Source organism: Heteronotia binoei, chromosome 11, assembly GCF_032191835.1.
Source record: "Heteronotia binoei isolate CCM8104 ecotype False Entrance Well chromosome 11, APGP_CSIRO_Hbin_v1, whole genome shotgun sequence".
Taxonomy (NCBI): Eukaryota; Metazoa; Chordata; class Lepidosauria; order Squamata; family Gekkonidae; genus Heteronotia; species Heteronotia binoei.
Window position 1 is genome coordinate 76286470 of NC_083233.1, and position 15023 is coordinate 76301492.

Consider the following 15023-nt stretch of genomic DNA (forward strand, 5'->3'; position numbering starts at 1 on the left):
AGAGAGAGAGAGAGAAAGGGAGGGTTTGGGAGCAATGCTCCCTCTAAGCTCGGAAGTTGCAGCTAGTGCAGAACGCCGCAGCTCGGCTGTTATTAGGGCTCCCTAGACGGGAGCACATTCAGCCGGGGCTCTGGAGACTGCACTGGCTGCCAATAATATACCAAGTTCGGTACAAGGTGCTGGTTATTACCTTTAAAGCCCTATATGGCCTAGGACCTGCCTACCTTAGGGACCGTCTCTTCCCATATGCTCCCCAGAGAGTGCTGCGATCCGGCTCTCAAAATCTGCTTGTAATCCCTGGGCCAAAGGAGGCCCGGCTGAAGTCAACTAGGGATAGGGCCTTCTCAATCTCAGTCTCTTGCTGGTGGAACCAGTTACCGGAGGGGGTCAGGGCCCTGCGGGACTTTGGACAGTTCCGCAGGGCCTGTAAGACTGTCCTCTTCCGGTTGGCTTATAACTGACCGGCATTGAAATATTCTGAAGGAAGATTGGAAGATAGCACACTGACATTGATCGTCAATTGATTTTAGTGTTTTAATTATGTAAATTATTATGTATTTTAATTCTTAGATCCTATTGTTAGAATTTCTGTGTTGTGAGCCGCCCTGAGCCCGCCTCGGTGGCGTAGGGCGGGATATAAATCAAATAAAATGAAATGAAGCTGCGGAGTCTCGTGAGCAAAAATTCTACTTTGTGAGCTCCTGGCATTAAAGTTGTGAGCGAGTGATTTGGCTATTGCATAAAGTACCGTATTTTTCGGACCATAAGACGCACTTTCCCCCCCAAAAAAGTGGGGGGGAAAGTGTGTGCGTCTTATGGAGTGAAGGTACCTTCCTCGGGGGGGGGGGGGCGATCCGTTGCCTCCGCCTCTGATCCCGGCGCTTCCCCCGCGCCTGCCTGCCTGGCTCCAGCTTCTTCCAGCAAGCGCTGGGATCACTCCACGCTGCCCCCATCGCAAACCCAGCGCTTCGCGAGCGCCGGCTGCGGAGAGGGCAGCTTGCTTCTTCCGTGCCTGTCTGCCTGGCTCCAGCTCTGACGCTTACAGCAAGCGCCAGGATCGCTCCCTCTGCCCTCCGATCCCAGCGCTTGCTTTAAGCATCAGAGCTGGAGCCAGGCAGACAGGCACAGAGGAAGCACCCGCTCCCTCCGCAAACCCAGCGCTTTGCGAGCGCCGGCTGTGGAGGGGGCAGCGTGCTTCCTCCGTGCCTGTCTGCCTGGCTCCAGCTCTGATGCTTACAGCAAGCGCCAGGATCACTCCCTCCGATCCCAGCGCTTGCTTTAAGCATCAGAGCTGGAGCCAGGCAGACAGGCACGAAGGAAGCACGCCACCCCCTCCACAGCCGGCGCTCGCGAAGCGCTGGGTTTGCAGAGGGGGCGGGTGTTTCCTCCGTGCCTGTCTGCCTGGCTCCAACTCTGATGCTTAAAGCAAGCGCCAGGATCGGAGGTGGAGGCAGTGGATCGCCCCCCAGGAGGAAGGTGCGTCCTATGGTCCGGAGCGCCTTATGGTCCGAAAAATGCAGCTCTGGAGGCATCTTTCCTGAGCAAAGACAAAAAATGTGTGAGCCAAAGGCTAAAAAACTGCGAGCTAGCTCGCACTAACAGCTTAGAAAGAAGACTGTTTGGGAGGGAGGAAAGACTTGTCTTTGACTTACTTTTTGCATCTTATGGATATCATAAATCTGCCTCAGGCCTTTCATCTCCTTCTGGATTTTCATTAGATCAGGGTACATGGTGATTGGAAGGTCAAACAGCTTTTCAGCATTCGCCAGCTCCTGGCGATTCTTCTCATGTTTCTCCAGTTCTTTTTCAAAAACGACCATCAGCTCTACTCCTGCAGATGGCAGCAATGAACACTCACAACCAAGACAGCAGTGAATAAAGACAATCAAAGCTCGTTCTAAGATCTAGAGAACCCAATTCCCCATAAGAGAAACCTTTAAGGGGACTGGAATTGGCTTAGAAAAGTGGCTAGAACTGAGAACAGCAGGAGACAAAGAGGCAAACCAGAACGATGAGTTTCATTGCTGTATATACAGCTGATCCAAATGACATTTGCCTCCTCAAAGGAGAGGGTTTGAAAAGCCACATGTTTCTTACCTAGGGTTGCCAGCCTCCAGGTATTACAGCTCTTCCAGACTATACTGATTGCTTATTTCTTTATTGTTTATTTAAACATTTATTCCATCCCTCCTGGAGAAAATCACTGCTTTGGAAGATGGGTTATACCCTACCAAGGCCCCTGTCCTCCTTAAACCCCACCCTCCCAGACTCCGCCCTCGAATCTCCAGGTATTTCCAAACCTGGAGTTGGAAACCCTATCTTAGTTCCATTTGAGAAATGCTTTCCATCGTTTCTTCAAAGTGAAATAAGCACCAAGCACACACCTTCTTACCTAGGGTGGCCACTGGCCGCTCCCCAATTCCGGGTGGGGGATCCCCTAGTTTTGGGGTCTTCTGCCTGCCACCGGCCACCTGGCCGGCAGAGAAAACCCAGCCCCCCAAACAGCAACGTTGCCACACAACATCCCCAACACACCGATGTCATGTGGACGTGAGTCGTCATGTCAGGGATGTCACACAGTGACACTCTGGTTTTGGAGCAAAACTCTATGGTTTGATGCCAATTTCACCATAGAGTTTTGCCTAGGAAGCGTTGCCGCCCCCCCCCCCCCCAAAGTCACCAACACAATGAAATCACTGCCCACTCCTGGAACACCCCTCCCTCCCCCCAATCGGCATGATGGTCCCACCTGGCAACTCTATTCTTACCTTTATCGAGATTCTCGCCAACGGAGCCTGGCCCTTCTGTAACAAACCTGTGGTAGAAATCTGCAATCTCCTTACTGTAGTTTGCAATTTGCTCCCTTGTGATCTAAAGGGAACAGGACCCAAGTTAGCTTGGGATTTCCTTCTCCAGTGCATGTGAGTAACAACTCCTCGAGGAGCTGCTGCATAAGTCAGTTGTGACTTGACAGCACTTAACGATCACAATAAAAATGTTGATACCTCAGTAAACGTCCTTTTGATCCCCCAGAGGCTGTGATCAACCACGGCCGCTTCGGTGAAAAGGTTTTCCCACTTTTCCTTGATAATATTCACCAGGTTCCGTTCTTCTTCTGTTGTCTACAGTTAAATCGTGTGAACTGTTCAGAACACGGCGCGTGTACATTTAACAACCTTCTAATGGTTTTTTTAAAAGGAAAAAGTTGTCACGGGAGTCTGTGATTTAGAGCAGAAGACTGACAAAAATGCAGAGAAGTTTATCTTAAGAATGGAGAATCAATGGGGGGGGCGCAGAAAAATTAGCAGAGGGAGGGATTAAGCAGTCTCTTCCTCTTTTCCCCTCAATCCATTCCACTGCTCACACCTGTACCCTCTCAGGGTTGCTTTTCATTTAAAAAAAAGGGGGAGGAGACACATGTCTACCGTGTAACATCTCACTCCACAGCTGGCCCGTCAGTCTCCAAGGACTCCAAGGTGGTTGAACATACGATGCTGCCTTATACTGAATGAGACCCTTGGCCCATCAAAGTCATTCAGACCATTCAGACCACTGTTCCCTTTAAGCTGCAGAGTTTTGTGAGCAACAAGTTTACTTTGTGAGCTACTGGCATGAAAGTTGTGAGCTGCTGCATAAATTAGTGTGCTCTGGGGTCATCTTTCCTGAGCTAAGGCAAAAAATGTGTGAGCTGGAGGCTAAAAATCTGTGAGCTAGCTCACGCTAACTCAGCTTAGAGGGAACACTGATTCAGACTGGCAGCAGCTCCCCAGGGTTGCAGGCAGAGGTCTTTCCCTTTCTTACACACCCAGGGAAAAGCTGTTCACCACTTTGGGGTCAGGCTGCAATTTTTCTCCAGGCCAGCTTGGCCCAGAGATCCTGGAGGGTTTTTGCCATCATCTGGACATGGAGTAGGGGCCACTGGGTGTGGGGGAGGGAGGGATTTGTGAATTTCCTGCATTGCGCAGGGGGTTGGACTAGATGACCCTGGGATTCCTCCCTATGATTCTATCACCTACAGGCAGATCTTTGAACTGGAGATGCCAGGGACTGAAACCTGGATCTTCTGCATGTCGAGCAGATGCTCTGCCAGTGAACTGCAGCCCCTTCCCAACGTAGTGGTTGGGCCACTAGGCCAAGTTGAAAAAGTCGAAAAAGGGTTCAGTCTGCCTCTCACCAGACCTGGATGACAGCTCAGCCAGTAGGCGTTTCACCAAGCCCAACATCCAAAAGACCAGGTTTTGAGCCAAGTCTAACCCAGATCAAGCTCTACCAAGGGTGTCAAACATGCAGTTCGGGGGCCAAATCAGGCCCTTGGAGGGCTCCTATCAGGCTCCCAAGCAACTAGCTGTCATCTGCTTCCTTCTCCCTCTTTCTTGCTCCTTCTCCATAACAGTTTGCTTTGCTAGGCTTGCTCAACTGTACAGCAGCTACAGAGCAAAACCTCTATTTTCTCCAATGGCTGAGGCTCATCCCTTGGGGAGGAAGGGGGGGAGGAATAGCTTGCTTTGCCAGGCTCTCTCAATCACTACTGAGCCAAACCTCTCTTCCTTCTATTGACTGAGGCTCCCCACCCCCAGTCCCTGGGGAAGGAAGGAAAGAGCCAGAGCTTCCTGTTCCCAGTTCCCTGGATCCCAGGGGAGTAATACAAAGAAAGCACCTTTAAGACCAATGAGTGCTAATGTTTTAAGCATATTTTAAGTTTTTTAAACAATATATATTTGTGTTTGCCCCATGGCACAGAGTGATAAAGCAGCAGTACTGCACTACTGTGATCTGAACTCTCTGCTCACGAACTGAATTCTATCCCAGCAAAAGCTGGTTCAGGTAGCCAGCCCAAGGTTGACTCAGCCTTCCATCCTTCTGAGGTCGGTAAAATGAGTCCCCAGCTTGCTGGGGGGGGGGGGGCAGCGTAGATGACTGGGGAAGGCAAGGGCAAACCACCTCATAAAAAGTCTGCCGTAAAAATGTTGTGAAAGCAACATCACCCCAGAGTCGGAAATGACTGATGCTTGCACAGGGGACCTTTCCTTTCCTTGTGTTCTTTATAAAATGCATCTCTCTGCTATCCAGGGGTCATTTTGTAGGGGAAAAGGTGCAGGAGCTCAGTAGTATATCTCATTGGCATATGCCCTGGGATCTGTGTGCAATGGGGAGAGAACTCCCCACTGCATGCAGACCCTGGCTGGAGGGTTCAGCAGCTGTGCTCCTGTGATCTCCTGCTGAATTCAAGCCCTGCTGCTACCTAACCTTAAATAGGGACACACATGGCCCAGCCCGACATGGCCTGGCCCCTCAAGGTCTCATTTGTGTCAGATCTGGCCCTCATAACAAAGGAGTTCGACGCCCCTGCTCTACACATACACTCCAGCATGTATCTGACAGCGTATTAGCCTGTCATCCGAAGGGCCAGGTTTTGAGCCGAGTGTAACCCAGAGCAAGCCCTACACACACACCCCAGTATGCATCTGACAGCGTATTAGGTCCGTGACGGGCTTTCAAACAGTACAAAACCCTGATATGCTACAAGAAGCAATATTGAAACATTTTTTACATTCTTTTATTGATGGCTTCCACTCCCTTTTTTGTTAGACGCCTTAGAGCAGGGGTGGGGAACCTCTGTCCTGAGGGCTGCGTACGGCCCTCGAGGTCACTTGGTGTGGCCCTCGAGGATTGCTGGGCCGAACCGAGCCATGTGGCAGTCTCTCTGGGGCCCGGCTGGCCAGCGAGGATCGTGGGGCCCAGCCGCACTGTGCAGCAGCCTCCCCAGGGCCAGGCAGGGATCACAGGGCCCAGATGTACTGTGCCGCAGCCTCCCTGGGGCCTGGTTGGATGGCCAGAATTGCTGCAGGGCCTGGAAAAGTTACTGTCACAGTTCAGTTTGCACTTGATTATCCCAGAGGGTGTGGCCTAATATGCTAATATTAGGGGATGTGGTCTAATATGCTACTGAGTTTCTGCTGGGCTTTTTCTACAAAAAACCCCTGGAGCTATGCACTTGCCTAGGGGGGCGGGCCAGGTGCGTGCGTGCGCCAGATTAGGCTGTCCCCACGACTTCAGATAGAAAAACAATTATTTGCATTAATTTTGCTGGCCTGAATCATTCTCCCTCAATGGAGCACTGTTTTTTTAAGCTGGTGATTTTTTATGGCCCACGAATGATGTTATAAATTTCCATATGGCCCTTGCAGGAGAAAAGGTTCCCCCACCCCTGCCTTGAGAGAGCCAGCATGATGTGGTGATTAAGAGCAAACCAGGTTTGATTTCGTAAGAACATAAGAACATAAGAGAAGCCATGTTAGATCAGGCCAATGGCCCATCCAGTCCAACATTCTGTGTCACACAGCGGCCAAATATATATATATATATATATATATACATACACACACACACACACTGTGGCTAATAGCCACTGATGGACCTCTGCTCCATATTTTTATCTAACCCCTTCTTGAAGGTGGCCATGCTTGTGGACGCCACCACCTCCTGTGGCAGTGAATTCCACATGTTAATCACCCTTTGGGTGAAGAAGTACTTCCTTTTATCCGTTTTAACCTGTCTGTTCAGCAATTTCATCGAATGCCCACGAGTTCTTGTATTGTGAGAAAGGGAGAAAAGTACTTCTTTCTCTACTTTCTCCATCCCATGCATTATCTTGCAAACTTCTATCATGTCACCCCTCAGTCGACGTTTCTCCAAGCTAAAGAGCCCTAAGCGTTTCAACCTTTCTTCATAGGGAAGGTGTTCCAGCCCTTTAATCATTTTAGTTGCCCTTTTCTGAACTTTCTCCAATGCTATAATATCCTTTTTGAGGTGCGGCGACCAGAACTGCACACAGTACTCCAAATGAGACCGCACCATCGATTTATACAGAGGCATTATGATACTGGCTGATTTGTTTTCAAACAAACCAACTAAAAGAAAGAAACCCTACAGGAGGGATTCCGGGAAGTTCTGTTCTACCTCAAACGAACCCTCAGACTTAAAAAAAATTCACTTACGGAAATGTTGTACATTGTGAGGGTTCGGTATCGCTCTTGAATATCCAGGTACTTGAGTTCCACTTCTAGAGACATGCGTTTAATCTCTGCAATAGTACCCAGGACAAATTTGAGGTCCTCTAGTGTGCTGGGAGATGTCCTGAGGTTCTGGGTCAATCTCTAGAAAGAAGCGTTCGTTTTTAAGAGGAAGGCTTAGTGGTTAATATTTCCACGGTCTGTGTTTTTACTTAACTATTCATTTGTACAGGAGTAACCCTAGGACTTCAGAAACGCCGAACAAGATGCAAATGAAACTCTTCCGAGGCCACATTTCTCATAGTTTCAGAAGGGAAAGTTGTGATGGTCTACAGAAGAAGGGCTGAATTCAGATCTGGTAGCACCTTAGAGATCAGCACAGTTTTGGAGGTATGAGTTTTCCAGAATCAGTGCTCCCTTCATCAGGGGACTAGCTGCACCTTTTTCATACGCAGAGACTCAAAGTGGATTGCACTGAGTGAGCTGAGGTGATTGCCAGGATGAGAGCAGTAATAAATAGTGTACTAGAAGTAGGAGGGGGTCCCCCAATTTTTTGAGGCTGTGGGCACTTCTGGAATTTTGGAACAGCACAAAACGGCTGCCACAGAAAGCAGAGCCGGACGCAGAATGGCCGCCACAGCTTACTTTATGATGATTCTCGTGCTGTGGTGGCCACTGTTGCCAAAGCATTTTAAAACGTCTGTGCAGCCGATCAAATCCCCAATGGCCAATCAGAAGCCTTGCTGAGCAAAAGCCCCACCTGGCATAAGAACATAAGAGAACATAAGAGAAGCCATGTTGGATCAGACCAATGGCCCATCCAGTCCTACACTCTGTGTCACATAAGAACATAAGAGAAGCCATGTTGGATCAGGCCAATGGGCCATCCAGTCCAACACTCTGCGTCACATAAGAACATAAGAGAAGCCATGTTGGATCAGGCCAGTGGCCCATCCAGTCCAACATTATGTGTCACATAAGAATATAAGAGAAGCCATGTTGGATCAGGCCAGTGGCCCATCCAGTCCAACAGTCTATGTCACATAAGAACGTAAGAGAAGCCATGTTGGATCAGGCCAGTGGCCCATCCAGTCCAACACTCTGTGTCACATAAGAACATAAGAGAAGCCATGTTGGATCAGGCCAGTGGCCCATCCAGTCCAACACTCTGTGTCACATAAGAACGTAAGAGAAGCCATGTTGGATCAGGCCAGTGGCCCATCCAGTCCAACATTCTGTGTTACATAAGAACCTAAGAGAAGCCATGTTGGATCAGGCCAGTGGCCCATCCAGTCCAACAGTCTGTGTCACATAAGAACCTAAGAGAAGCCATGTTGGATCAGGCCAATGGCCCATTCAGTCCAATACTCTGTGTTACATAAGAACATAAGAGAAGACATGTTGGATCAGGCTAATGGTCCACCAAGTCCAACGTTCTGTGTCACACAGTGGCCAAAAAGAACAGGTGCCATTAGGAGGTCCACCAATGGACCAAGAAACCAGGAAAACCAGGAAAGGTGTCAGCAAACACCAAGATGGTGACCCTGGGACTAGGATTACAGACATCTGAAACAAGCATAGAACACCAGACATGATTTAGAATGATATTAAGTGACCAATAGAACACATGTCAAGTTCCCATTAGGGTTAAAAGTAAATGTAGCAAAGACTTAAAAAACGCAGCAAAGCAAACGTATTGGCTTTTAAACGACAGCTTTACTTTCTAATAAAGGGAGGGTTTACTTGGAGTTGAAAATAACAAACAATATGATGCAGGAAAATATCCTGTCTGGCTACTCTCCACCTTCATGTTCAGACTTCTAAACCTCAAGTGAGGAAAGACTAGAGATTCTCCAACACCATAAAAGGCAACTCAGTCCTTGATCTGCAGTCCAGCCCCAATGTATTGCTTACCCAACAGATGGCTTCAAGAGGTGATCGGATAAATATATGGAGCAAAGGCCCATCAGTGGCTATTAGTCACAGGGTATAGATGGAACTCTCTGTCTGGGGCAAGTGATGCTCTGTATTCTTGGTGCTTGGGAAGGGGGGCAACAGTGGAAGAGCTTCTGGTGTCCCGGCCCCACTAGTGGACCTCCTGAGCCAGTTTGGTGTAGTGATTAAGTGTGCGGACTCTTATCTGGGAGAACCGGGTTTGATTCCCCACTCCTCCACTTGCTGCTGCTGGAATGGCCTTGGGTCAGCCATAGCTCTGGCAGAGGTTGTCCTTGAAAGGGCAGCTGTTGTGAAAGCCCTCTCAGCCCCCCCACCCACCTCAGAGGGTGTCTGTTGCGGGGGAGGAAGAAAAAGGAGATTGTGAGCCACTCTGAGACTCTGAGATTTGGAGCGGAGGGCGGGATATAAATCCAATATCATCTTCTTCTGATGGCACCTGGTTTTTTAGTCACTGTGTGACAGAGCGTTGGACTGGATGGGCCACTGGCCTGATCCAACATGGCTTCTCTTATGTGACACAGAGCGTTGGACTGGATGGGCCACTGGCCTGATCCAACAGGGCTTCTCTTATGTTCTTATGTGACACAGAGTGTTGGACTGGAGGGGCCACTGGCCTGACCCAACATGGCTTCTCTTATGGTCAATCGAAGCATCCCAATACAAGCTAACGATGCATACTCTCGCCCAGCTCTGGCGGGAAATACATGCTGACCGATCTATTGGTCAGTAACCTTAAGCTACCTAAGGCGTCAGCGTGCACAAACAAATCAAGTTATTACCTCACGACTTCAGGGAAGGGAACTTGCTCAAGGCCAACAGTTCCCTGCCCCAAGGCGTCGCCACCTACCTCGATGTCCTCCTGGAGGCTGTAGAGGGCCTCTCGGGCTGACTCGTTGAGCAGCCTCCCGAGCGACATCATCCAGCCTTTGGCGTTCTGCTGCACAGTGCAGGCCAGGGGCCCGAGCAGCAGCCGGATGCACTGCTCGTCCTTGACCAGCGGCTGCTGCACCACCTCCTGGGAGATCCTCATGTAGAACTGCAGCTTGTCGTCAAAGAGGACGCAGGCCGGCTTCTTGGCGGCAAACCTCTCCATGACGATGGCCTTGTCGAGCTTCCACAGGGGCCGGTACCTCTTCCAGCGGTTGAGGTACTTGGTGAGCGAGATCATCAGCTTGTGCATGTTTTGGGTGATGAGGATGGCCTGCTCGATGACCTGGGCGTTCTGGGAGATGTCGTTGAAGAAGCTCACCACAATGAGCTCCTCGTCGTCGGTGTGCTGCGGCGGGCAGTCGACGCAGGTGCCGTGCATCCAGCGGACAAATTGCTGCGGGGCGGGCGAAAAGGCGTCAGTGAGCACCGTTGGGCGGGGGGGGTGGTGGAGTTGCAGACGCTGGCTGAACAGGGGACTGGGAGAGGGGGATGGGGACTGCAAGGAGGGGCAGGTGCTCCCTCTAAGCTATGGAGTTTTGTGAGCACAACATCGACTTTGTGAGCTCCCGGCATTAAAGCTGTGAACGAGCAATTTGGCTACTGCATTAATTAGTTTGCTCAACGCTCCCTCTAAGTTGCAGAGTCTTGTGAGCAAAAATTCTACTGTGTGAGTGACGGGTATTAAAGCTGTGAGCTACCGCATGGTGTGCTCTGGGCTCATCCTTCCTGAGCTAAGACAAAAAAGAGTGACCTGGAGGCTAACAACCTGCGAGCCGGCTCACGCTAACTCAGCTTAGGGGGAACACTGCTCTGGGCCTATCCTTGCTGAGCTAAGACAAAAATGTGTGAGCCAGAGGCTAAAAAACTGAACTAGCTCACACTAACTCAGCTTAGAGGAAACACTGGTCAGCGGTATCAGCAACTCAGGGAAGGAGGGAAGCTCCTGCAAGGCTCTGCTAATTCCTCACCGCCTGCTCCCCCCCTCCTCCTCATGCTCCTGAGCCACCTTTTTCTTGTCTTTCCACCTCTTTGGGGGCTTTTGCACAGAGGCTCCTGAACTGCTGCTCTCATTTCCTGAGAGCTACTTAATCCTCCCCAGACAGAGGCTGACGAGAAGGTGTCACGCCTGCTCTCCTCCGGAGTGGAGCAGGAGAAGAGAGCCACGCAGGCACTCACGTTAAATCAACCTCAAATCCTTAAAAATGCAAATATTTATATAACAAAATCATTCATATTTACAAGTATTATGTATGCCATTTTCAGAAATTGCAGAATTTATGTATTAGTGATTTTTAACTTTTATCTATGCAGCTCGTCAAAGCCTCGCGCGAAACGGGACATTTAGCGCATCCCTGTTGCGTCTTACTGCCTTGCTGCATTCCGTCCAGATATTGGCTAACGGAGAAGAACTGGAGCACTGGACTCTGTTTCCACGGCATTGCACGCCACTTCCCGACTCCATTCTCAAGGAACAAACTGTCGGACATCAATATAGGACTGGTTGTTTCGGGAGTAGTTTATCTTTGCACTTTGTGATACGCTGTATTTTCTATGAATGATTTGTTATATAAATAACTGAATTTCTAAGGATTTGAGGTTGATTAAACGTGAATGCCTGTGTGGCTCTCTCTTCCTGCTCTACCTTTTCACGTCACTCTGTTTGGTTGCTATATACCCCTCCGGAGTGGGGGCAGAGAGCGAATCGGGAGCGTGAGGAGCAGAGTGGAGGAGGATCCAGGAGCAATGTCCCCTCCAAGCTGAGTTAGTGTGAGCTAGCCACACTAGCCAGTGTCAGCCCTAGGGTGCATGGTGCCCCAGGCAGGCTCCCTGCCCAGCGCTCCCCCCCCGGTGCCCCCTGCCCTCCCTCTGCAGCGCTATGCTCCATCGTCCACACCCTCTGAAAGCAGGGCCCGGCCTCGTCACGGCGAGCTTCGGGGGGTGGGCGGAGCATGGCGGAAGGGAAGGGAGGGGGGGAAAGGCAAACTAGGCAGTTGTCTTGGCCACCAGAAGGGGGGAGCCCAATTCGGCACCCCCACCCTTCTGGCACCCTAGGCGACCGCCTAGTTTGCCTAGTGGGTGAACCGACCCTGGAGCTAGCGCGTCATTTTTTTAGCTTCTGGCTCACCCATTTTTTTGTCTTAGCTCAGGAAGGATGGCCCCAGAGCAAACTAGCTGATGCTGCAGCTTACAGCTTTAATGCCAGTAGAATTTTTGCTCATAATGAAGTAGAATCTTTGCTCATAAAACTCCACAGCTTAGAGGGAGCACTGCCCAGGAGATGGCCATCACCTCCCCCTCTCCCTATCTGAGGGGAGTTGGAGCACTGAGGAATGGTGGCTGAGTGAGAGTACGGCCTTCCAAATCACACACTGTTGGACCAACGGCACAACGCAACTTCACATGTTGATACGACTTCTTCTGAGCTGGAAATCTATAGCTCGATGAGCTCCAGCTGCTTCAAGTTTGCATTTAGACTGCAATGATGTAGAACGCAGGCATGCAGAGATGGACCATCTTTCAGTAACATTCCTAATACACTATGCAAATAATAATCATAAGTAGACCCCACTTATCTGTGCATGAACTGAGGGAACAGACATTCTCCCCAGATCTGGTAACAAGCAAAAGTGGAATTCTCACCTTAGTAATTTCCACACAATCTCGGATGCTGTGGACACACAATTTTTCAATTTCACCCGCGTTCGGCTGCAGAATGATTTCAGGAGCAGACAGAATCGTTTCGGCTTGGAACAGTGGGGTGTTCCCCAACACCGCCGCATTGAAAGACTGCAGATTTCTGCAGAAAGGAGAAGAGGCAATCAAATCGGTTTCCTCGGAGCACAGAACAGACAAATTCTTTTGTTCTTCAATTTATTCAGGCGCTTCTTACCCTGCTTATCTCCCTAATAGGGTTCCAAGGCAAAATAAAAATTACAAAAAAATGCAAGAACAATAAATAAACAAACAGGAAACAATACACTGCAATAAAAAGTATGCTAAAGATCGGGGGGGGAGGGGGGAATGGTGCTGAAACAGACTTACTTGAGGACTAGGTTGGTCAAGCTCTGATAAACTTTATTTTCCCAGTAGGCGTAGTAATGAGCCAGCCTCGGGGATCTGCCCGAGTTGGTGTTCAAGACAAGCCCCTCCATTTTTGTGAGCAGCGGCCCAATGGCGATGTACTTGCGGACCATGTGCTCCACGTCCCTGGATCTCTCGTGCTTGACATACTGGAAGTACTCCTTCACGCCTGTTAAGGTGGGCAGCGAGATTAACGAAATTGCTGAGCAGTCAGGTTAGAACCGATAAAAGGAAGGCCTTCTTCGCCCAAAGAGCGATTAACACATGGAATTCGCTGCCACAGGAGGTGGCGGCGGCTACAAGCACAGACAGCTTCAAGAGGGGATTGGATAAGCATATGGAGCAGTGGCACTTAGCCACATCAGTCGCTCTTAGCCACAGCTTATCGTTGGAACTCTCTGTCTGGGGCAGTGATGCTCTGTATTCTTGGTGCTTGCGGGGGCACAGTGGGAGGGCTTCTAGTCTCACTGGTGGACCTCCTGATGGCACTTGGGTTTTCTGGCCACTGTGTGACACAGCGTGCTGGACTGGATGGGCCACTGGCCTGATCTAACATGGCTTCTCTTGTGTTATGGTTATAGCAAGGCCAGCACTGCTTTCAACAACAAGAAGTCATCGCGGTTTTGCAATGAAAATACTGTCTTTATTAAAACATTTGTATCCCACCTTTCCTTGTGGTTCAAGGATACCAAGCAAAAAACAAAAAAATACAATAGCAAAAGTCCCAATTCTCTCCCCAACAGATTGGAAGGGTTGGCACTTGTTAGCTCGATGGAGCAGCAGGATGGAGCAGGCCCATAGTTAATCGAGGGCCCACAAGGCCTGGCCCCCTGACAGGTTTTGGGGGCCCCTCACCCCCTTCCCATGGCCACCCTCTCCTGTGAGATTTAAATTGCGCCCCTGCCTCTCCCGTGCCATTTAAAGGGCCCGCCAATCAGCTGATCGACAGGCTCTTTAAATCACACAGAAGGGAGAGAGATAGCCCCCAGCCTCTCCAGCTTCCTGCACTTACGGTAACCCCCATGGGCCCCTCCCCAATGGCCCCCCTCTGACCTCTCCTCCTGTGGCCCCTAGCTATGGGGCTGGGATGGAGGCTAACATTGCTGCTCCTTGTGAGTAATCCATTGCACATTACGTGAGCCAAATTCACGTTCTCGGGACAAACACAGAAACCTTGTTCATTTAATCGTTATCCCCCATCAGAGAGCAAACGAATGGTTTTCTGTTCATGCTTTAACGAACACAAGAGAAGCCCTGCTGGACCAGATCAACAGTGGCGGACTAGCCAGGGTGTCAGCTTGCCCAATGGCAAGCGGGCCCCCACCTTAAACATTCGGCAATACGTTAAAAATGTTAACGACCTCTTAGCAGCTTGAAAATATAATAGAAGTTCCAATATTACTGTAATGCAGCTAAAATTCATGTCGTATTTAGGGTTGCCAGCCTCCAGGTGGGGCCTGGGGGATCTCCCGCTTTTACAACTGATCTCCAGCTGGCAGGACTCCGCTCCCCTGGAGGAAATGCAAATCTGTATTTACATTTAGTATCTACTGCATGCTGCCAGTGATATGTACAATATATGTACACTGTAATTACTAAAATATACCAGGAAGCGTATCTTCGCCAGTGGAAGGAGGGCTTTTGAACAGATTGGTTGATTCTATTAAGAGAAGCTTATTGGTCATGTCTTCAGCATTCTTGTGAATCTGATGGACGAGGGATTCAAACTTCCCGATGGCTTGCGTGCACCGGATAATATAGTCGCCGATACCTGCGAGGAGCAAAGAGACCCAGGGTCACTATTTCTTTTTTAACTGTTAATTTGTTCACTGATCAGGTAAACCGGTCTGTGCACCGTCTCCTTAATGCATCTCTTGGGGTTAAATCTACAAGGGAGAAGAAAGAAGACGACGACGACTGCAGATTTATACCCCACCCTTCTCTCTGAAGCAGCCCCGTGCTGCAGAGTGGTAAAGCAGCAGTGCTGCAGTACTGTGGTCTGAACGCCCCGCTCACGACCTGAGTTCGATCCCAGCGAAAGCT

At 49.9% G+C, this 15023-nt stretch overlaps 1 protein-coding gene across 1 annotated transcript in view; it reads right to left on the reverse strand.

The window, feature by feature from the left end:
* Positions 1-15023, reverse strand: part of DNAH10 (dynein axonemal heavy chain 10) — a 168862-nt gene that overhangs the window by 121023 nt on the left and 32816 nt on the right. The window contains 8 exon segments of the mRNA XM_060249163.1: positions 1653-1831; positions 2769-2871; positions 3006-3122; positions 6999-7157; positions 9817-10293; positions 12540-12696; positions 12942-13149; positions 14587-14751. Coding sequence (XP_060105146.1) covers positions 1653-1831; positions 2769-2871; positions 3006-3122; positions 6999-7157; positions 9817-10293; positions 12540-12696; positions 12942-13149; positions 14587-14751 — 1565 coding nt within the window.